A 24,634-nucleotide genomic window follows, 5' to 3' on the forward strand; every position below is an offset into this window, starting at 1 on the left:
GCTTATTTTTAAATACATTCCGAGAATTACTAATGAGGCATCTTTCATTTTTCAAAAAGAGAATTAATTTTGCGGATTTATGTAATGACTCATAGATTACATAACATAACATTTCTAAAAGACGATTAATTATTTCTCACAGTAATTTAGGCAAAATTGCCTCAGCATTATGAATTAATTAAATGACGAGAGATGGGACTATCTCACTAAAAAAGTATACCTTATACCACAGAAGTGTTAAGTTTGGCTTAATGTAGACGGGGACGAGTTGAGAAAGGGGGAGAAATCAAAGTGTCTCTTGCCGGCTATTAGTAAGTTACTAACGTGACAGTGTCTCGGCTAATGGCGTTATTAACGATACAGTTGTGTACGTGACCCACTATAGCTCCCATATCGTTTTCATGTACTGTTATAGTGACATGTACCAACGATCGATATCATTCGTAATTAAAAGGATGCATTATTTTTTGCGATAGACATCGCAATATGCGTTATGTGATATTTCTTTTCATTTAATTATTTAATGCATTTAATTAATAATTAATAATTTACAAATACTAATTTTATAAAGAAATCTCCGTCATATATTTAAAAAAATTATGTTTCTTATGTGTGTGTGTGTGTGTGTGTGTGTGTATATATTTAAATTCTTCGCGTTGATTTTACCTTGTTTTAAATGATCTACGAATTTCTTTGGGAGGAAAAGGAACATTAGTTTAAAAAGAATGACTGTTTCATTTACTGTAATATTAACTGTGGAACAGAAGACCGCAGTAAAAGTACCGTCCATTTCGAGCTGGACGTAAATGCGATTCATTGTTCATCTGTAAGACGCCGTAAAATAAGTGTAGAATTAATGGGAAACAAAGAACACGGATAATACGTACAAAGGGAGTCTCAATTGAAGAAACAAGTAAAGCCAGGAAATAACATTTATTCGCGTCTTTGTAAGCACACAAAAGCACTTTGATTAATGTGATTAAGCTCATTGACATTCAATGGCTATATATCATTGCATGGACGATATTGTATAATACTACATTTGGACTATCGAACTCATTAACACCTGGGCGTAGATATTAGTTGTCCTTTGACAGTATTTCGTTTGATGTTATAAACCCGAAGTACGGAAAAAGTTCCGCGCCATCATGATACTACACAAAAGTTTTTCCAAGTAGCATTATATTTTATGAATTTTTTTTCGGGAAGTGAAATTGTGATATAACACACTTACGATTATTTGACGTATAAATTCCGCAAATGTATATATTCAGATAAATATATTTAGATAAATATATTTTATCTAATAAAACTTTAACTCCACGTAAACTTTTCTTATCAAAACTGTATCGGATACTGATGTCACGATTTGAGATCACTCTCGTATCACTTCGAAATTACACACGATTTTGTTAAATGAGGATACACTGAGCGTACAGATGCATATATCTTCGGAGTATGACATTTCAAACTGCGATCGCGTGTGTATCATTTTTCTACGTAATGTCGTTTGGTTCCTTTTACCTAGTCAGCAGACTGAATTAATGATGTACCATCGTCGACTCGCGAGGCAAACCAATATTGCAATTTGATCGATTTTGATGCACGGTGCATACGCGAAGCACGTTTTAGACTATAAACGATACCACGAAAGAATATATCGCCGGCTCGTGGCGAAGTCGTTCTAAATTAATCATATTCCGTCGGTTCTCTCAGCATTTATCTACTCTTTTCAATCGATTACTTCTTCAAACAAGCGTTTTATCTTATAAAATTATTGTGCTACAAAAAAAGAATGAGAACGAGAGAAAGAAAAAAGAGAGTATTCTATCTAAAATTTTTATATTCCGGTGTAAATAAAATGTAGTACAAATAAAATTATGTCTGATTAACAGTTTAAAATTATGTTTGAAAATTAGTTTGTTTGTCCAGTTATTATTTCAAATAATACAGAAAATGTTCTCATTTTTTATGCTGAAATATTTATGTACTAAAATTACTGGATTATGCGAATTTATGATTTATGATTCAAATGACTGAATATTTTAGTGAAATTATTTTCAGCAAGCACTGATTTTAATATTTAGAAATAAAATTCTAAAGCTTGTATAATTACCATGACAATATCTATAGATGTATCTTAGCTATTGAATTTCAAATTTTAAAATACAATTTTTTCTACTTGTCGCTATTAGTCGAACATTTGCGCGTTGCAAATATTTTGCAGCATTTAATCTATATTAAATGTTTATATATAATCACTCATGCATTCAGATCAGATCTATATAATACGATAGTAAGGGTTCAATTAAACATTGCATGAAGTCAATTAATTAGATTGAATAATTGATTAGATTATTTAGTCGCATTGTCACATTTGTTGCGTGAATCTATGACAATCTATGATACACATGTATGCGTGTATTTTAATTAAAAGCTATTTAAAAAATATATATATGTAATAAGATATTTTTATAATCTTGTATGAATTTTCTTTTCTATATATTTAAAAATCCTTACTACGTTTTAAGTAAATTTTTCTGCAGAAATATATCAGCTTTATTTTAATATAAAACATTCTAATTCGAAGATTATTAAATTATATATATATATATATATATATATATATATATATATATATATAATATTTAATATATACAATAATGAATACAAAATCATATAAATAATAATAATGATAAAATGAAAAAATGTACAATAAATGTAGCAATATAAATCAAAGATAATAATTTTAATATATTGAAAGTATATTTGGTATTAGAAAGGAATATACATTTATAGAAATATATAGTATATTTTCGATATTAATTTCAATATATCAATTCCAATAATTGCGTCTCCCTTTCTCTCTCTCTCTCTCTCTCTCTCTCTCTCTCTCTCTCTCTTTCTTTCTTTCTTATCGTGATTTATTGAATCTCTTTTTTGCAGCTTATAGTATTATCGTTCGATAAAATAAAATATCGTTCGATAAAGAAAATGTGCTTTCGTATATCGATGTTTAATATTTTTTCGATTATCGGCTACGTAATCCGTGTATCAAAACAACATTCTCTCTCTGCAATTTGCCGGAACAACCGCGAATTAATCTCATTAATCGGCAAGACTGTTTGTAGTCCATAAATTGCGCACAACGCATTTTATCGCGTTATACACGATAGTGTACGATTGGCGACACTTCAAAATTTGGATCGAATTAATAACGTTTTATTAATGGGTCACAATTGACATATTATCGATTGTACGTATGCATTACGGCAAAATTGGTCGCAGTCAGATTGTTACCTGGCTACATGCTGCTGCACGCGTGCCCGCAACTGTGCGGTTTGCGGATGTTAAATTTTTGAAGCGTAAATTAAATACGTCGGAATGATCTGATTTGACATTTAATTTATACGATGGAGAAATTTTGCGGGAAGATTTATCAATTATATTTTTGATAAACGATCATAACATAAAATTATTTATTACATACTTTTATTATAGAAAAAAAATATTAAGTATAATTTTATTTACTTAAATAATGAGAGAATGCAAAAAGAGAAGAATGAATCTTTATATCCAATAAGAAAACAATAAGTTAATTAAATAAAAAATTATCTATATAATTTTAAAAGTGTTGTGAATAAGATAAATAATATATCAAATTATATTTCATTTATGTAAAAGCTATATTTTATACATCAGACTGTGTATTTGAAGAAATTCCAAATAATGTACTATAAATAATGAATTTTTACCATCTTTATTTAATTATTCTTTAATTTTTTAATTGAATTTTTCTTGCAATAATTAAAAAAAATATTTAACATGTAATGTAATATAATTTTTGCATTTAATTTATTGTACTTCTTTTATGAAGATTAATTTAATTCCGTTTGCGCGATAGAAAATAAACTTATATAGATATAATTTCAATCTTATTATCTCTTTATAAAAATTATCATTATTATTCTGCTTTTTTTCGCCTTCATGCAAGAATCTTTTTCTTACCTATATGTGGTTAATATTTTTAATAACTGCACACGTTTTCAATCCGTATCGACTTGTCACTATAATTTATCAATAATTCATGCACACTCATCCATCATTAAAGTCATCTTTTTTTTCTCTGACACTTCTGATGAACGTTTTCAGTGTTTTTGATACTTGATAATATCAGTATATACAAGTTACGCGCGACATCTAATTAGAACTAAGAAAGGATCGATCACTTGCGAGTAAATTTTCGAGAAAAGAAAGAAAAGACAGGAAAGAAATTCACACCCGCGCTTTATTTTCTTGGATCCTGGAGACACCGTTCTCTCAACCGTGTTGCTTTGAGCTTCGGCCGTCGACTACATGCAGCTCTCGCGGAGTTTGGACCGCGTGCTCTTCCCACCACCTTCTCCACTGGCATCGTCGTAGCCACCTTTCAGGCCGATACTCGAGTTGTTTATCGTCCGTTTTGCTCCGATCTCCAAGTTGCGTAATAATGACAGATAGGGGAGAGAGAGAAGAAAGAGAAAGAGAATACATGTATGGAGATGGAGCATCCACGATAGAGCTCTGCTATTCCGGTCGATGTGGAAGGATGACTACGCAAAATAATGTTTCCACTTCGATACTATCGACGATTGAAATGTTTTCTTGAGAAGATTTGCGAGCTGTTAACTTTTAGCAATTTTTCATATGGTAATTTATTTTTTTTACGTTTATACTCAATAAGTGATTTCGAGAGAAGCGTATAGATATGTCTGGACATATAGATGATGAATCGAGTTCATCTGTAAGCGGACTCGTGCTTAACTTGCAAATTTATTCGGCTTTTTTTGGTGCCCTTTTGTGATGCTCGCCCAGTTTACACGTGCCTGAAGTCGCCTCTGATCCACAGTGAACTTCTGGATCGTAGAAAGTTGCGGATCGCAGGATCTTTTGATCAGCCTGGCCTGCGTCATCTCTGTAACGATGTGTGGCTTACGTGCACATATGAGTATTGAGACATATGAGACGTATGTGTGTATGTAGACACGCGTCTGGGCTCTTAAGCTTTATGTTTGGAGAGTACAGTTCTTTTATTCGATACGAATATTATTTCTGTGAACTTTCACATTTACTGAAAACTTTTACATCAATATAAATTCTCAAACATTATTTTAAAAATTTTATTGAGAATTTTATTTTTCCAGCTTCATCTTCGGATAATTTTCTAGAATTTTTCCAAAGGATGCGGAAAACCTAGAAAGTTTCCGAAGAGCGAATATGTTTTCCATCGTAATTCCCTCTGGTGACTTGGAAGTAATTACTTTGAGGAGTCGCGAAAGAATAGCTTTAGAACGCGCGAGGAATATCAAAATGCTTGACATGGCAAGAATGGTTGCGCAGTTTCGTTAGAAAAAGAGTGATAATTTACAACTTTGACCTTGTTGGCGATATGCCATTGTAATTCCTATGGAAAACGCTGTTATTATTGCATCTATTATATCGGAGCGACATAAATTATTCTAAGACATTCTCTTGGCAACCACTGTGGAGCTTGTTCAATTTAAATTCTTGATATTTAAGATTGCTTGCCAAACACATATCGATTGTTAATCATGCTTATAGTGTTCGATATTTTGGCGCATACTTTAGAAATATAACAGGAAATTTTAAAGTTTTATAAAATTATTAGATATAAATACATATAAAATTTAAAATATGTAAAAAATTTATATATTTTGAATTTTATATGTATTTATATATATTTAACAATTTAAATCTAGAGTAATTTATTTATATAAATTTTATTTTTTCATTATTTAATTGTCATTTTTCTATAAATTAAGGAAAATATTATGCTATCTATATTGATATGAAAAATATTAAACAAAATATTTGAAACTAATCTAAACATTTTCGAGTCTATTGCATGTTCGATTATAAATATAATAAAATTACATGTTTACTTACATACATATATTAATATATAGATACATGTTTACTTATATACATATATTTATATATAGATACAATTGTTTAAAACAAAAAGCCACTTAAGAGATCATTAATATCTAAAATTTCGACAAAGTTGTGGCGATCGTATCAGCAAGTAATATATCATTTTTCATTTACATATGCGACTGACAAAACATGCCAGATGTTCCCAAGTTATTTCCTACGTGTGATAATTATTAACGTCATAGCCGCAAACTTCCTTCTGCGTCTCCACGATTAACAGTTTGTGAGCAGACAATCTTATGTCATCGCTTTGTAACATTATAGCAAACTAACAGTCATTTAGTTGTTTAGAGCCGTAAATCGAATTTTGAAGAATAAAGTTTTAGGTATTTCATTTTTGTAGATTTTTAATATGAAACTTCAAAATACTTCCTACAATACTGCAAATCGAAAAGTTTCGGAGAATATTAACCAATATTTCAACCGAACCGTAAGATATTTTGCACCAATTGCAAATCTTGTCGGAGAATATGCTCTTGTCGGAGAATACGCTCTTTAAAGTTTTAAACAAACTTTGCAAATAATCTTGCGTGCACTTACGTATACAGAACACTTTATATTATATTTTATATATCTCAAAATATATTTGAAAATATCCTTAATGAAATGCAATATTTAACAGTTTCTAACAAGCAACTCATTTTGTGCATTAAAGTTTATTAGTATATTTCGTAATATATTGACAAAGTTCGAAATTTAAATTAAGATAATTTAAGAATATGTGCAATTTTCGCAGCAGTTGCATAGGAGTTTACGTACAATCATTAAAATGAACATGAGAAATGGAATAGTTTAATTTCACTATAGGATAAAATTAATTAATATAATGTCATCTTAACAATTTTCTAGCATAATTATTTTCGTAATAAAATGAAATATTTTGAAGAAAGTTTTTAGTAATTTTTAATTTACTTATTTTTTTGATAATTTTTAAATTTATATTAAATAATTTAAACATTATGTTCCCCTATAGAGGTTATATACAAATAAATATATTTCTATCACATTTTAACGCGTAGGCAAAGAATATAAAATATTTTGGAAAATCTTGCAGAATTTTTTCATAATATGATAACTATATAACTATTTTTTTATAATATGGTAACTTTTTTTTTGCTTTCATATTAAAAATTAATGTAGATTCTAATTCGATTCGCCATATTCGATGTAACATTTATTTATTCTTTTTTTTTTCAAATAATCGATCGCGTCTTTAATTATAATACTGTAAACGATAAAAGATATTAATGTCGAAAAGAATGCTTTAGAGGAAGCCGATCAGTTGTTAATTATTAATTTTTAAGGCTTAAACGAGATAAGCTATTAATTCATTTATTTCGCGAAATTGAATTTTCACATCGCGGCAAAATTCTTTTAAAATAGAAGTCTTTTAAAATAGAGTCTTTTAGTCTTTCTATAATATTACAATGCCAAAATGATATCATTTCTTGCGGGTGAAAGATATATAACAAGATACACAACAATGCATATATGTTCATTCATTCAAAATGAAATATTTCTCATGTTACCTTAGTTTTTTTTATCTTGTAAAAAAATATTAAATTTATTATTCTATAACTTTTTAATGAGACTGTGATTTATTTTTTATTAATTTATTTATTTTCCTAGCATTTTATTCATCTATTTTAATATTATAATATATATAATGAATTTGAAAATGGCAGAATTGTGAAATATGATAATAGAATCTGTTGCTCTTATCTGTTGTTCTTATAGTATAGCTCATAAAATTCTATCTCAAAATTTATCAATTAAATTTACATTAAAGTATATCAGTTAAATTTATAGATGTGTCAAAAAAGAAAAAGATAGAGAGATAAGTAAAGAAGATAGTAAAAGTTTAGTGTCCTAGAATTTGAATCTCACGGTATTTCAACAAACAGCGGTTTCTCGAATGAAAGCATTTACTGTCTAAACGGAAACTTGAATAAGACAAAAGACGAGAAGAGCTAGTTGGGAAAAAGCATTATATTGTACATAGAGAAAATTGTCATATTTCAGGTTGGAAGTTGGAAGCGTCTTGCGATCTTACTTTAGCATTCAAATTTTGTGTATTTTACAGTAATAATAGTCTTGCAAAGGATCCTTTGTGATCCTTTATAGTAAATTGAGGAATTATTCAGTCAATTTTGAAGCGTATTTTTCTTACCAAGAAATAAAAGGTGCATCGATAGTAAAAAGAAACATTAATATGCCTATCAAATTATCAGTTTATCAAAAAGTATAGAGCATTTTTAATTTTAACATGATTATTGATAAAGAATATTTTGAAGATTTCATTTTATTTAAATGCTTTATTAATTCCTTAGCCATAGCTACTTATATTCGAACAAATTAAAATTTTTTTCAAAGAAAAATTTTCCATGTGCAAATATTAATCTGCAAACAATAAATTGTGTGTCCGTGTTTTTCATTCTTATTCTCCACATAATGCGAAATTGTCAGCTTTTTACATAAACCTTTTGTAATGATATTGAATTATATGGACAAACTCAGGAGGAATGCAAGGAATTTTTGAAATCGTATACCAAGTCTATTCATGCAGGAGAAATCAGATATCGACTGGATCAATTTCCATTGGAAAGCGTTCTTTGAGGAAAATGCGAAGTTCTCGAATAAATTCCACACAAATTGCGATCTTTGAATCTCCCAGATTGCGCGTTGATGTATGAAGCGACGCTCCATTTGCTAAAGTATATTTTCAAGTCACTACATTCTAGTAAGGTTCACGCGGAAGTTTGTTCCAATCGCCTTTAGCGTTTTGAAACAATCTGCTTGAGATGTAAGTAGACAAATTTTTCAGCAAAGATGTTGAGAAATTTTTGATAAATTTATAAATTTTCATAAATGATATAAAATATTAACAAAATATTACAAAAACATTGACTCAATCCCATTACATATTTAGCATAGTGATCACATTAAAGAAATTTTATACATATGCAAAGCTGCGAGATATAGATGCGAAAATTCGCCGATAGAAACGGTTCATTTAAGGTTGCCGGATATCGGAAATAACAGTGAGTTATTTTCGGTGTCGTTTTGATTTATTCGAAAAATAGTGGACGAAATCTCGGCGATGTCTGCGCATTACGGCTATATGCGTCGGACGTAGGAGGATTCATTCGTAGCTGAAAAGCTCGCTTTGATGCGCTCCAACGAACCGAAAGCTCCACGAACCAAATGTAAGCTCAACGGAGCAGGGACTGACGACTTTCTGCGTACGCGGTTAACTCTCGTGCATTTTTCTTCTCCCGTATTTATCGTATATTTCGTCAATTTTCTATCCTTTTTCCTAGTCTTTTTTCAATCTTTTTATCTCTCACGCTCGTCAAACTGTCGAAATTGATTGCTAGATGTTTCTTTCTTAGAATGAAATTATATTTCTCGAAAAAATATGAAAGAGAGAACGATAGAACGTCATATGTGAATGACATTGAATGTCATTTATATATAAGACATGTATTTGCTGCTTTATAAAGGGTGAAGTACGAAATGATATATACTTCAATGTAAGGATGCATCTCAACGAGATTGTAGATCGAAACGGATTTAAATAATTATTTTTTAATGATTATTTTATGGATTTTTGAGAATCAATTATGTATTTTATTAACAATAGATTGTAAACCGTGAATAGTATGACATTTATATATTCATGTAACTATGTATAATTATGTAATTTGCAAAAAAATATATATATATATTTTTTTTTGTGCAAATTACATATAAATTATATATATATGTATATATATAAATTTTTTGTGACATAATAAGTCAAATTACAAAATTTAATTATTTTCAAAAGAATACATTTATGAAAGAATATAAGAATATCTTTATACGTGTTAAAAATTATAGAAGCTTTTATAGTTACATAGGGAGAAAGGGGGAAATTATTATCGAGATATGTGGTGACATAAGCGTGAATACGTTTTATGATGTCCCGTTATACGATTCTTATGGAAAATGGAGTGTCAATAATGTCGTACTGTAGAACTGCTGAGATATTGTGATCCGAGATTCTGGAAGAAATAAATTGTTGTTTGCACTTTAATTTCCCTATATATAGAGAATAAGAGACTTTGAATATGTCTCTCTTTCTCTTTTTCTCTCTCTCTCTTTCTCTTTCTTGTAAAAATATTATAGGTTGGAATTTAGTATGCAAATAATTTATATATTTCCTATAATGTATTGCATAATGTATAGTACAATACAAAGACGTGTCTCGAAATTTTAGTTAGTTAGTAAATTGAATATAGACAAATTTTTTATCTGATATTGTTAAAAAAATTATAAAAATATAAAAAGGTCGTTAACCCTTCGAAAATTGATATTCTGCAACGAAAGTATTTTAAATGACTTCAAATGTGAATATCTTCAAAGAAATTTAAATTATATTAATTTATAATTTATAATTTAAATCATATTAATTTATAATTAATTATAATAATTTAAATTTCTTTGAAGATATTCACATTTGAAATCATTTAAAATACTTTCGTTGCAGAATATATAATTTATATATATATATATATATATATATATATATATATTGAATTTATATATATACATATATATATATACATTCAATAGCATAGACAGCATAATGCATGTAATATACCAACAATATCAGTTATTATGACGAGTGATACATATAAAATATAAATGTTATGAAACTTCTATCGACGAAATTCGACATTGACACAGTTGTCCGAGGTTTCGTGATCGTTCTATCTCAAACAATAGAGATATTCAGAATGTCGCGCGCTATCGAGGCTGTAGTCTAGCATTGCTCAATGCATTGTCATCGTTTTATGTTGCGATGAAATATACGTGATTCCGACAAGTAATAGAGAACGACAAGTGATAATAAAAAAGAGAGAAAAAAATTGGAAAAAATATGAGGCGAATTCTTTCTCGGGAAAAAGTTAGTCGATCATCATTGAGCTCGCATCGCTACTCTCTCGTATCGGTTAGTCCCGCAAGATTCAATAATTTAAGCAGTAATGGCTTAGCCATCGATTGACTCGAGTTTAAAATATCTTGCGTCGTCCGCTCTCTCAATTTTCGCTTAACTTTCTTTTTATAGCTCGCGTAAATACTTTGTGCGACAGCGATATTTATCGATATCATCATTAGCTTTAAAAATTAATATTTATTGATGAACAGTTATGTTCGGTAATCTTAACTTTTTTGTATCGAAACTTTATTAAAAGAAGATTCTTCTTTCACGAATTACTTCTGCTAGTATATTGTGATGATATGTTGCGATGCTTGTAAATTTTCGAAATTTCTTTCTAGAAGGGACTATCGAATGATCTATTAAAAGATTTCTTTGACGAAAGAAAACGAATATTAAATAACACGAAGACGAAGTCAAAGAACTCGGTGTGATATCTGTCTTTGACGTTAACGAGGCCAAAGGTGCAATTATTTAGACACAAACCTCTAGCCGCCTTGGTTCATATCGATCGACTTCGACTGTGCGGTTAAAAATATCTATTCGCATGCCGTGATGCATTATGGTAGTTTAGGCCGTCCTCCTTGAACTTCCTTTTTTCCCTTGCTCCTCTATACAGGACGATAGTGTCGAAGGTCGGATTTAATCAATGGGTTTATCGTCGAAAATGAAACGTTTCGTGTTTGCCTCGATCGTAAAAACTTGGAGAGTTGAAAATATTATTGTCACGATTGATCTCTGTTATGTCTCATTCCATTAATATTTATCGAGATTGATTTATCTGTATTGAGTTCTGTTTTTCATTTATGATAAAATTATACATAAATTATTCGTCAGACATAATTTGTTTCTTGCTTTGCAAATTTATAGTTTAATACTTTTTCTCTGTTGATTGTATAATAATCAATAATTTTAAGTGAAAATATTATTTAATAGCAATATAATATACGATTTTTCAAAACTTGCGGAAATGAATTTAAACGAATTATTTAAACCCATATTTATACTGAAACTGGGCTAGGCACGAATTAATATGTACCTGGAACATTTTGATCGACGAGGCATTAATTGAAACTATTGTCCGACATGCATCTACTTCTCCGAAGACCATTCGGAATCGCGTCCGTCTTTCCGGAACATGCATCACGTTATCGTTTCATAGAAGCGGAAACTGCATAGTTCATCTCCTCTTCTGTCGTATGCATACATCTGCGTATATATGCTGACTTAAATATGTCTGCATTTATATCGCGCATTTACGTAAGCAAGTGCACCGTCATGTGCGTATTATTCTGTTTTTGAAACGGAGGCACTTTTTTTTAGATAGTTAAGCGAGCCGATTAGCGATATTATTCGCAGTAAACGTTGCAAACTAATACCATATATATAAACAATGTAATTATATAGTCACTCTAAATGAAAATACGTGATGTAAATGGATTTTTTTCTGTTATAATAATTCGAAATAATTGAGTGTGTGTGTGTGTGTATATATGTATGTAATACATACAGTATGTAATACATAACTGTATGTATGTAATACATACAGTTATGTAATACATAACATATACAGTTAAGTCAATATAATTTATATTGGTCAAGTTTTTTCAAATTTTATTTATAAAGGGATAAAGAACATCTTTTTTAATTGCATTGATCATTTTTAATTGCATTGATAGCAAGGCAATAATTATTATATCTATCGAATTTCAATATATACATATAATCTATCGAATTTCGAAGCTATTGCATCATATTACAATTATTATATTACAATTATTATAATATGATAAAAATATATAGATTTTTAAATTACCTTGAGAAATATTTTGAGATTGAATAAAAATTTATTACAATTTATTACTTCTAATTTTTTAAGATAAAAATGATCTTTATAAGAATTACTCATTAAAAGTAATGTTTTTTAAATTATTTATTTTTTACTTGACTTAACTGTATCCATAAAAAAAATTAATTTACTTACTTTGGAATATCACCAATTCGCGGTGGTCGATATTTTCGCGGCGTGACGTCGCTCCATACGTCGCAAGCTGAAAAATTAAGAAATACTTGAATAAAAGTGATGTAGTGATTTTAATGATAATATTAAAACACGTGCAAAATATCAGATAATAATTTGAAAGAGTAGATTTTTGTCAGGTATCTTACTTTCCACATTAAATATCAAATAATACAAAAATAAATAAAATTTCATTAAATTACAAAAGTACATATTTGCCTCCTTTCAGTAAAAGTCAGTATCGTCAAAAGCTTTTCAAAAATAATTTTTTTTTAGAACAGATTATATTGCCAAAATAAATCACTTTACAGCTTCATGCAAACTGTGAGCCAGGCAATTTTTTTTCTTTTTGATAGTCAATTGGGAATCAGGTCACTGAAAAATAGCGAATATATGCGCGAAAAATAGAACGTCCGTATATTACATTTGGGATCGAAACAATCCGTGATGACAGGAATTTGCGTATTGAGAAAAACTTTGGTTTTCCGACTGGTGCTCTGCCTTGCACGGACGTATGCTTCTTTTCCGTCCGTAACAATAAAATTATGCGAATCAATTCAGTGAACTGGACAAATTCCCACCTTTCTCTTGTAATTCAACTTCTCATCCAGACATCGAGTATAATTGTGTCTTATATTTTATACATTGCTCTCTCATTTCCATATCTATCAGAATATTTTTCGATCACTGAAGCATAGTATTATAAAATGTAGTTTTATTTAAATCTATAACACACTAGTAATATAACTACAATTTTTACAAAAAGATTATCAATTTTTTTTATCTAGTATAAAAAAGATTTTTAGTTTTTTCTACCTATTTTTTCAAAAAATTTGTTTTTTATAATTTAAACTTATATTTAGTTATATATATCTAGTTTAATGTTACAATCCATGAGTTTGTTTCCCTAAAACTCATAATACAGAACGGGTAATGCAGAAGAAATTGAATTTATTGTTAATCGTTGAGTTTAACGGTTCGTATGTTCGGTTTATAGCTTCATTTCGATCATATGGAGATCGTTTGATTCCTAAGTATGTTTCCATAAGATTATAATTCCACTCGATAAATAATACATTTATAGAATCGTAACATCTTGAGAATTTATTTGCTTGACATATATTTTATCAGATGAGTGAAACTGGCGCATTAATTAAAACTCAGAAATTATTGAAAATTATAGCTTTATTTCTAATAATTCTATAATTTCTGATAATTTAAATAAATATATAATTATAGCACACTAATAGAGAGAGAGTACATATATTAAAATAAAAAAATTATAGGTTTTCATTAACAAATGAAATATTATGTCAACTTCACACATCTATAGATATATTTATCGATTCGAGTTAAGAGAATAAACAATTTTGTTCAAGTAAAATTAAAAAAAGTTTATTCTGTACAATATGTAAAATAAGAAATCTTTTTTAAAACAGATACAGTTTATCTTAAAATCTTATATTGCAGTTTTTTATTTCTATAAAAGTTTTTTTTTATTTCTCTCAAAATATACACACATTTAACAAATTTATTTTCATACTCATATATTGTTCAAAATATGAATATAGAATTTGCAGATTATCAATTTTTCTAACGATTTGTAAAGTATAAAATATCTCGTGGTTCATAAGGCTTTTATAAGCAGATGAATAGGCGTAATATTGAACGAAGAATCTAAACCGGGGTGAGTTTAATCGACGTTCTAAGAATACTGCGCTCCAACGGATATTAAAGGTTCATCTTGATACACGAGTGACATTTGCTAATTATAAAGTTCCGCTTTTACAGAATCACGATGTAATATCGATTATGCAGGCATAATCGAGTATACGACTAAATGATTTAATCCTTGCAATACCGCCATTTTTCTCTGAAATATTCCGGTTCTATGTTACCTTATTAAAATGTTTGAATTTATGAGAAAAATTTATATTATTTTTAGAATATATTTCCATTATTATTAAAAATTTTCCATTTATTGTTTGCTTTCGCGTATGTATATTTAATGAGAAAAATATTATATTGTTTATAGTTTAATTCATAAGAGAAAGAGAAAGAGAGGAAGGAAGAGAATATTTATAAAATATTTAATCAAAATTCATAAATATACGCATGTATATCTGCGATAATCAGTAATTAATAAGTTGACGTAGAATTTGTTGCAAATATTGTTTTCATTACTTTATATAAATTATGTATATTGTTATGTATATGTTTGTAGGATATCAATTGCAGCAATGCATGCTGTACATAAGCAATCAAAATACTGTTTCATCGCACGTGAATTTCAAATCCATAAATTTGCAACTTGTATTTTCCACAACTTTGCCACTGTTCGTTATTATACTCGTAAACAGCTATTCATTTTGAAGCGATAATTTCGAAATACCTTTTATGTTATAATTGTTTTTTTAATGAGTCTTTCTAGCGCTAATATTAAATGCATGACATCTTCGCGGTTCAGATAGGGCAGTAAAAAAACTATCAATTTAACCTTTTTCTTTCTTGATTAAAAACGAAGAAATCAAATTGTGGAAATATCGAGAGCTTTATAATTATCGCAATAGTTAAGTCTATATTTAATTTTAGAGAGAAAATAATTTCGCAAGTTATATAGAAACTTTGTGACTACAATTAAAAATTTATTATCAATTCCAATAGTTTAAATATTTTTTTATGAAATAATAATAGCTGACGATGAGTTTATGAATATGTAATAATTAGTATTCAGTAATTTTTCTTATATTGCAATTTGCATGTTTCTTCTAATTTGATGAGCTTTGTTACATTTATTGTTTGTTTAAAATAAATATATTTGAAAAAGCTTTTATTTTCTTCGATAGATGAATTGAATATGAATTCATCGAAATATTTATTAATTATAGTATCGATACATAAACCTAATAGAACAATTGAAATTTTATCTTAACTGAAGATTAAATATAGAATATTTTTTGTCATTCACATCTATTTGTATGTGTATTTATATATAAAATTTAGACTTTCCTTTTTAGGCTTTAAAAACGTTATATAAATAAACGTTTTACGTAAAAATGACGAAAAAAACTTTTTACTGACTCAGTTGAAAACTATAAATTATAAATATTTCTTAGAATATGTAATTATTGTATTCTTCACGTAATAATATATTTTCCATGTCAGACTAATGGTATCTTTCCAGCACTACCCAGTAAGTCTTGATATAACCGCATCACTTTACAACAATTTTATTTCTACTGACCTGACGCTCTCGTCCATCGGGAGTCGTGAAATTTCATTACTATGTGCTCGAGCGATAATTAATTACTAGCCGATAGGACTCACGTAATTTCGTTTCATCGATGCGACATGAGAGGAATGTACTTGCTAGTGAAGTTTGTCGTAACGTTGAATAAAAAATTATAATGATTTTATGATAGATTATTACAGACTAAATAATATTAAATTCAATTATTTGACATGATAAATAGAAGAGAATTTTTGAAACGAGAGATAACATTTTCATGATTTCTCGTGTGATTATATGGTAACAAATAATATTGCATCATATTTTGTCATTAGTAATTTATATAAAATTATAATAGTAACAATTATTTTTATTTTTTACCATAATATCGTAAATAGAGGGTAGAAAAGTACGGTAAAAATTTAAATTTATAATTTAAGAGTATAAATTTTTGCAAATTTCATAAATTATAAAATTTTACTTCTTTTTTTATAAAATTTTATTTGCTTTAAATTTTTTAAATATATATATATATATACATATATTGTTATTGCTATTATTATTATTATTATTATTATTATTTTTATTTTTATTTTTATTTTGTATTGACTTATTATCGAATTTATCGTATATCTTATTTTATTGAATTAAATGCACATTGCATTACTTCCTATAATTGCTCATGTGTTGAAAAATTAGGCAATAATGAAGATGAAAGCTTGACGGTTCTCATTTTATATTAACATACTACGCGCGTTAGAAAAATTAAGAATATTGCTTTTGGAAGCCATTAATAATAATTAATTTCTCCCCAAAATTAAATTTTTTAAATATTATCATATATTATTTAATTTAATAAAAAATGATATATTTAATATTATAAAAAACAATAATTTTGTAGAATTTATAAATTTTTATGATAATTTTTATTCTATTGTTTGTTTACTTTATCGAAAATATATGGCAGTATATATTTGTCTTCCATTATCAAGAATATTGCATTTTGTAAGAGAGCATTAATATAAAATATATAAGAATTATATGAAAGATGTAAATTTAAATTTAAAAAAAACAAACGTGAATTTATGCAAAATAGGTGACACCATTTCTTGGTACATTATAATGCATTGTATCGTCGTTGTAGAAAAAATTCTCTTAAGTATAGGCATGAATCCTGTTAGGAAGAGATAAAAGGTTCGATGATATAAAATTTTTAATGCTATTACTATGGTTATCTAAACGTTAAGCCCAAGCACGCGGACACTTTTGCTTCTGACTATCCTCTTTTATTCAAGTTATACGGCGAATGAATCTTTTCTTCCTTTCTTATAATAATATTTAATATTCTCTTCATTGTCTTTACCAACTGTTATCTTTTCCAATTTTTCTTCTTCAGTAATTAATTAGATGGCTAAGATGTATTAAGAAAATGGTCATAAACAGATAGCATATTTCTTATACTTCTTTATTTAAAGGATTTATTTATGTCATATCATTATTTAATTTTCTCAGTCTATAATTTTATTTTAAACATGATATTTTACTCTGACATCTCTTCAAACCTTTTTTGCCGATCTTTTAATAATAGTAATGTTAATAACTAACTAGAATTTTTATAATAATACAAACTGAAAGCTTTAATAAAAATGATTAAATCAAACAAAAATGATTTATCTTCGTAAAATATAAGATCAAGTAAGATTTGCACGCATGATTTTTTATCATGGCAGAAAAAATATATCTTGCGCGGATGTTCCTGAAAAGCGCTCGGAAATTTTCATAAAGCGAGTATGCCGGATGGAGGAAGCCCGGTCGAGGAAATCTAGATCAGAATGCAAATGTAAGAGGAGACAGTAACAATGCAAAATTGTGCGCGTCTCGTGTTCAATTATGCGGCAGACGATTCGTAAGCACATGGACAAGTCAATTGTTAAATCCTCTCAAGAGATCGGAGACCGACGACCGTGCATCCGTATTATTTCGGTCACATGCCATCTTCCTTTCTGGTTATAATCAATTCTCGCTAACTCGTCGACGCGCCGGCAAAACCGTCCCGGTAACACCCGATATTGATCGACAGAACAGAGAGTAAACGAAGCGTCATCGTCGCTACTGTAAGTCGAATTTTGATAAGGATTGCAAACTCTCTTTCTTTCTCCATTTGAAATTCGCATATTAAAAATCAATTTTAATTTTTACCGCAAATAAATCTATAATTAATCTTGTAGCGATACATGAATGATGCATATAATCCAAATGATTATTTTGACAATTAATTTTTATTTCCAAGTAATTAGATGATTAAAATAATTTTATTAAATTGTGTAGTTAAAAATTTGCTTAACATGAAACACGTATGTTATTAAATAAAACTGATTATAAAAAATTAGAAAAAGTGCGTAACGAGGTGAAAGATTAAATGAATGAATCTTTTATAATGTAATGAATATCAACTGCGAAAAATGATAATATATCACGAAGATAGGAAAGAAATAAATGGTCAAGATAGGACAAGATGGCATTTAATCTAGATTCATGCTTTTTCATGTCATTCGATATTTGGCATGAAATCGTGAAAGAATCGATAAGAACCGGACAGAGAAAGAGCAATTCAAAGATGGATGAAAGCAAGCGATACGTGATGCATTGGTATGGTGATGAAATAAAGGCAAAGCGATAGCCAAGCTGTGAAAGGATCGACAAATTGACGTGCTATTTGTGTCGCGTACATTTATGCACCTATCTACCTACGTACTATCTACCTACACACGGGAAACAATTTGCGTCGATCAGCGTTGCCTACGAGAAATTAATTAACCGCGAAAATATCAATCCGTTTAGCCGCTCTTACGGGTATTGTTACTTCTCTTGACTTGAATTATAAATATCGCAATGAATAAATATATAGCGAATAAATTATAGCGCACGTTTCGATAAGTTTTTCTATCGCGAGTAGTAATTATCGAACGCATACGTGAGTAATTTATTTTCAGATTTATCGAAGGAAATAATTTTACACATTTCTTCGAAGTAAGAAAATCTCTTATTTATGTTTAATCTTATTTATGTACGAATTATCTTGATTGATGAAATTCGTCTGGATAGAAGGCTTTTCTTTATTGTACGAATATCAGTAATCTGAATGATATTGCATATATGTTATATTGCTACATTTTTTTAAAGTATGCAGAAGTTGCATCAAATTTGCAGAAAGGAAAATCTTAAAAAGCGCAGTACGAAAGAATGACAAGGAATAATGACGCGAGCTACAATGGTGGAAGAAACATGAACGAAGGTTGAATGAAAAGGAGTGTGTTTGCCATTTACAGACGATTCGCGGGAGTGCTTTTTGCGCGATGCTGCAATTGCGTCGCCCTCGCAGATCTTTCTAAGTGTAATGAGACCTTGAGACTACGTCGCAGAAAAAGCGGGAGAACGAACGAGATTCGCTCGGATGGCTCGCAAATTGCCACCTTTTAACTAGAAATGTAAATGCAAACAATCAAAGCGCGTGGCAGTTTTATACAGTTCTTTTGATTGCGTGCGTATTAAAATTTATTATGCATGGATGTATGTTTACTTTATCACCATTATTTATCGTATGTTTATTTTATCAATCATTATTTATTAATCCTTAATACATTTAATGCGAATAAAATTCGTATAATGTTTCATAGATATTCCATAACGTAAGTTAAAAAGTAAAGAAGACAGAAGAGAAATGCTAAATTATGATAAACACTATATATTTTAGAAGCAAAATAATTTTTTATTACTTGTTAAACATTGGAGAGATAAATATCGTTACCCGATCAGAAAAATATTTATGGACGATATAAAATTTACATTTTATTGGAATACACTCTCTAAAAAGTGCGTTTTTATTATGCCATTCGTGAAAAGTTCAAAACGACAAACAAAAATCCAGGAATTTATTTCGGATCTCAAAAAAACTACAATCTTTAATATTTATGATCACGGTGATTTACTACAAAGAATATGGTTTTAGATGAAGCTTACTGATTTCATTAAAAATTTGTTTGCTTAAAAATTTATTATTACTTCCGTAATATATATTGGCGATGCTCGGAAATTGAAAAGAAAATATTTTCTTCTTTCTGAAACACATATATATAATATATATAATTAATAATTAATAAGTCTTATAAGTCATTAACAGTTTATAAGTCTTTTTAAGATCACCCAATTAAATCATTATTTTTACAGCATATACATTACGTTTAAAGTAATGTATTACGTGTAAATTAATTTATTAATTATTAGCATTTTCAATTTAAAAAAGCAATAAGAAAATAAATAGAAATTGCTTATAATCTTATTTAATAAAGAGAATCTTAATAATGCACAACAAATATTGCTAAAGTTACTCTTTGATAAGAAAATCGTACATTCAAATTTTCTGATTTTGAGAGCTTATAATGAAATTCCTTCTTCATGGAAGAAAAAGAGCAAATTAGACTGCTCCTCAGTCTTGTGACTACCGCATATTTGCGGTGAGATTAAACGTTTCTGTATACTTCTATAAGGGTCGCCAAACTTTTATAAGTCAAACTTGGAGATAAAACTATTAAACTGTATGCTCTCTCTCCTCTCTCTCTTTCTCTCTCTCTCTTTCTAGATGTTGTCAGACGAAGTATTACATAGTTGAATATAGAATGTTTTATCAACAGAGTTTCGAACTCTCCCTCTGCAAACCAGTTACTTTCAGAAAGATGTTACAAACTCGGCGAAAAAAAAATGTAACTTAGCTTTTTTCAGTAAGAGGATCGACACGGATATCGCATTTTTACAACATTTCTTAGAAATGTAAATGTTATATTAATATTTTTCAAAAATATAAATATTATATTTAACTTACGAAAAAAATTTTAATATGTATATGAAAGCATACAACAAATATTTTACTTTATCTTATGAAAACATATATTCTATATTTATTGAACATATATGCTATTTTAGTATTATTTTATGTAACCTGGAGAAATATTTCCTGAAATTAGCGACAAAAATAAAACCGAACAAAAAATTAAATTAATGAAAGTTGATTTATTCATTCGTAAATATTTCGCTAATGTAAAGGAAATAATTAACTGAATCATTATACATCACTATAACATCTGTACATCAATAATGCATTGAATTAGTGCATTCAATGTTCATGAAATGATCGTTCATTTCAACTCGCTGCACGTTCGAGTGAAATCGTTTCAGTGCAAGGAAGATGGCAGTATCGAATCATCTTCGACGACATTATCTGTATTTGTCGTTGGATTTAAAGTGAGAAAGAAAGAGAGAGACTGTTAAGGAAAAAAGAGAGGACAACAAAAAAAAGATGAAGAGAGAGAAAGAAAGAAACGCTTCATTTGAAATCGACAGCAAAAAGTATAGCTTTGTTTGAAATCGACAGCGAAACCATTAATCAGCGCAAACCTGATTAAGAGTCGTGATACGCCCATTTCTCTGCTCTATCCTATATTCTTTCCTCTTCTATCCCTCTCTCTTTTTCATGAATCTTTTGAGAGGAATTTTGGGATTTAATTTAATCTGATTTACTCTTTCTTTATACTCATCATGCTGCTTCATAGTGATGTAATTGAAACATTCCTCAGAATATCGTCGAATAATTCCAACTACAGCAAATTATAGAGCAAGGATTTTTGAACGAGCAAAATATTCTCTTGAAAATTGAAACTTATAATGATCAGATTTGTAATTATATATTGCTTTATAATCTGAGAGAGAAAAATAAAATAAAATAAAATAAAATAAAATAAAATATATATGTATATATATATATATATATATATGTATATATATATATATATATATATATATATATATATATAATTTTTTTAAAGAATATAATAGAGATGGATTTAAAAATGAAAAACTGTATCACACTGTGTATATGTTAATTAAAATATGAGATACTGCGTACTAAAATAATTTTAAAACTTATTTTCTGAAGTAAATCGAATCATAAGAATTTTCACGAATAAAATTTTTCTAGCTTCAACAGACGGTCGCGACTTCACAGTTTTTCCGGATCGTCGAAGATGATTCTCGGATGTCACGAGAAGCATTTTTGCAGCTTTTTTGCAAAAAAAAGACTGTGTGCGAACGGCAAAGAGATTTCCGACACTCCTCAGGGTCATGGGCGATGCCATCGAGGAGATTTACGACCACGAAACATAGTTTATTTTTTGGAGCAATTCAGCAAAAATTCATATACTGACATATGTATAATGCGATTTATGAGTTTTCACGATATTTTTATGTTTGTTAACATTGTCCATTCATTGTTCCATCAAATGGAAAATTTATGATCAAATTTTTTTCATTTCGTATCTATAATTAATAATGTAAGCCAGAATATATAATATTATTTTTTTCCTTCTCTTTTTAACTATAAATTAACTGAAAAATCTTAATATATAGAGAGATATGAGAAATATAAGATTGTAGCACTTTACGGTTCGCAATATCACATTACATATCGCATTCATATCAATACCAATAATAATATCTATGACGTAAATATGATAATTTGAGCATATAATTAAAATGCACGCTCCAACGACCTGCATTTTAGATAACAAATGCAAAAACAACTATTTACGGTAGACGGTATCAAAATAATGCTGAGTAGGAAGAATAATAAATATTGCGTCAAAACAACAACAGGAAAATATAAATATAAAATGAAAAAATATAACATGTATATTTTTATACAGTAATGTGAAGCAAAAGAACTAGTACTTTGCAAAAATACTGCTATTTTTTCTCTTTCTGAATACAAGAAAAATTTTTTAAATGTTCTTTTCGCGAATCTTTCGTTTTACATTACATATCATTTTAGTTGCCTGTAAAAAATACTAAAATAATAAAATTAATGATAGATTAATGATAGATTAACATAAGAAAAAAAATTAAATATATATATATGTACATCTTTGAAAAAATTTTAACACATACCTATCTAAAAAATAATTTTAAATAATATTTTACTCCACTTTTTGATATGTTTTTAGAATAACATATTTTTAATAACGAGTTTTCAATATACATTTGTTTTCTTGCTACTTTTTATTTTGACTTGAAAATGTATTGTAATTTAAATTCTATAGGAAATAATTTAACATTTACAATTTACAGCTTACTACCATGTTACGATTTTATAAAATGTGTTCTTTTTAAGTGCCTTTATTACATGAATATTGTCATAATGGAATATGCCGACCACTTTGCTTTAGTATATCGAATGTATTTCTCCTCGCTTCGTAGCGATTAAAATATTTGTTTTGATGAATTTTATTCATTTATATTTATTGTAGCTTGCCTTGTTTGTTAAAAAGTTATTATGCGATGTTGATAAGATTTTTAACGATAATTATAAAGCAAAGTGGTCGGCATACTCCATTATGAAAATATTCATGTAATAAAGGCACTTAAAAAGAACACATTTTATAAAATCGTAACATGGTAGTAAGCTGTAAATTGTAAATGTTAAATTATTTCCTATAGAATTTAAATTACAATACATTTTCAAGTCAAAATAAAAAGTCTCATATACATTTTACGTCTATTTTATATATAGTGTATTAAATAAAATTTGCACAATATATAAGTTTTTTTTTTAATTTTAACAAATTATGATTAATATTAAAAACATGTCAAATATTTAACAGAATATAATTGTATATATACTGATTAATAGTTGAACAATATCTGTATTAATTAGATGTACAATAAAAAGATTATTTAATTTTTTTATTCTATTACAAATATTCCAAAATATGAGCGGATACTTTAAATTTATTTGTAAATGTATACAGTGTATGTCAGTTGTTATTCTATTTGCATAAGGCAATTAAGCATAATTATTATTTCTGCACAAATAATATTATTCATATAAATTTAAACAATTATGTATCGCTTCATCAGCCATAAATATATTATTTATCTCACAGCAAAGAGATTATTATCGCTCTCGATAAATAAAATTGCCATTATTCATATTCACGGCTTATAGCATGCTATGACATATTTAGGACGAGCTTGAGTATAAATGAGTTCGTAGCAGTAAAGCATAAGATGTCCTTCAAGATGTCGTCTTAGATCGTTCAAGTTAATCTTAAAACACGTCAAGTTTATTTTACTCTGATGGTTTAGGGAGAAAATTTTATAGTTGCATTTTATGCATGAATGTAGCATAAAATGTGAGCCTTATGTAAAGTTTATAACTTTCTCAATTATAAACTTCGAATTCTCTAATACTTCCTCGGTTTTGTCAAATTTAGAGTTAATCGCGCGTCGTTCATCTTGTCACTTAAAACTCGGCTTATGTCGTGATCTCTCATATATTCTACTAGCTCTGTTCTGCATC

At 28.3% G+C, this 24,634-nt stretch overlaps 1 protein-coding gene across 2 annotated transcripts in view; it reads right to left on the reverse strand.

The window, feature by feature from the left end:
• The window catches only part of LOC145969210 (calcium/calmodulin-dependent protein kinase kinase 2), a 71,592-nt gene that overhangs the window by 34,777 nt on the left and 12,181 nt on the right, over window positions 1-24,634 (reverse strand). For both annotated transcript variants that reach the window (XM_083095133.1, XM_083095134.1), the window contains one exon: window positions 12,963-13,029. In XM_083095133.1, the coding sequence (XP_082951259.1) occupies window positions 12,963-13,029 (67 nt within the window). The remainder of the gene's footprint in view (window positions 1-12,962; window positions 13,030-24,634) is intronic.

Source organism: Camponotus vicinus, unplaced genomic scaffold (assembly GCF_025532165.1).
Source record: "Camponotus vicinus isolate PSW18456_S1 unplaced genomic scaffold, iyCamVici1.0 SCAF_3, whole genome shotgun sequence".
In the NCBI taxonomy this organism is placed as follows: Eukaryota; Metazoa; Arthropoda; class Insecta; order Hymenoptera; family Formicidae; genus Camponotus; species Camponotus vicinus.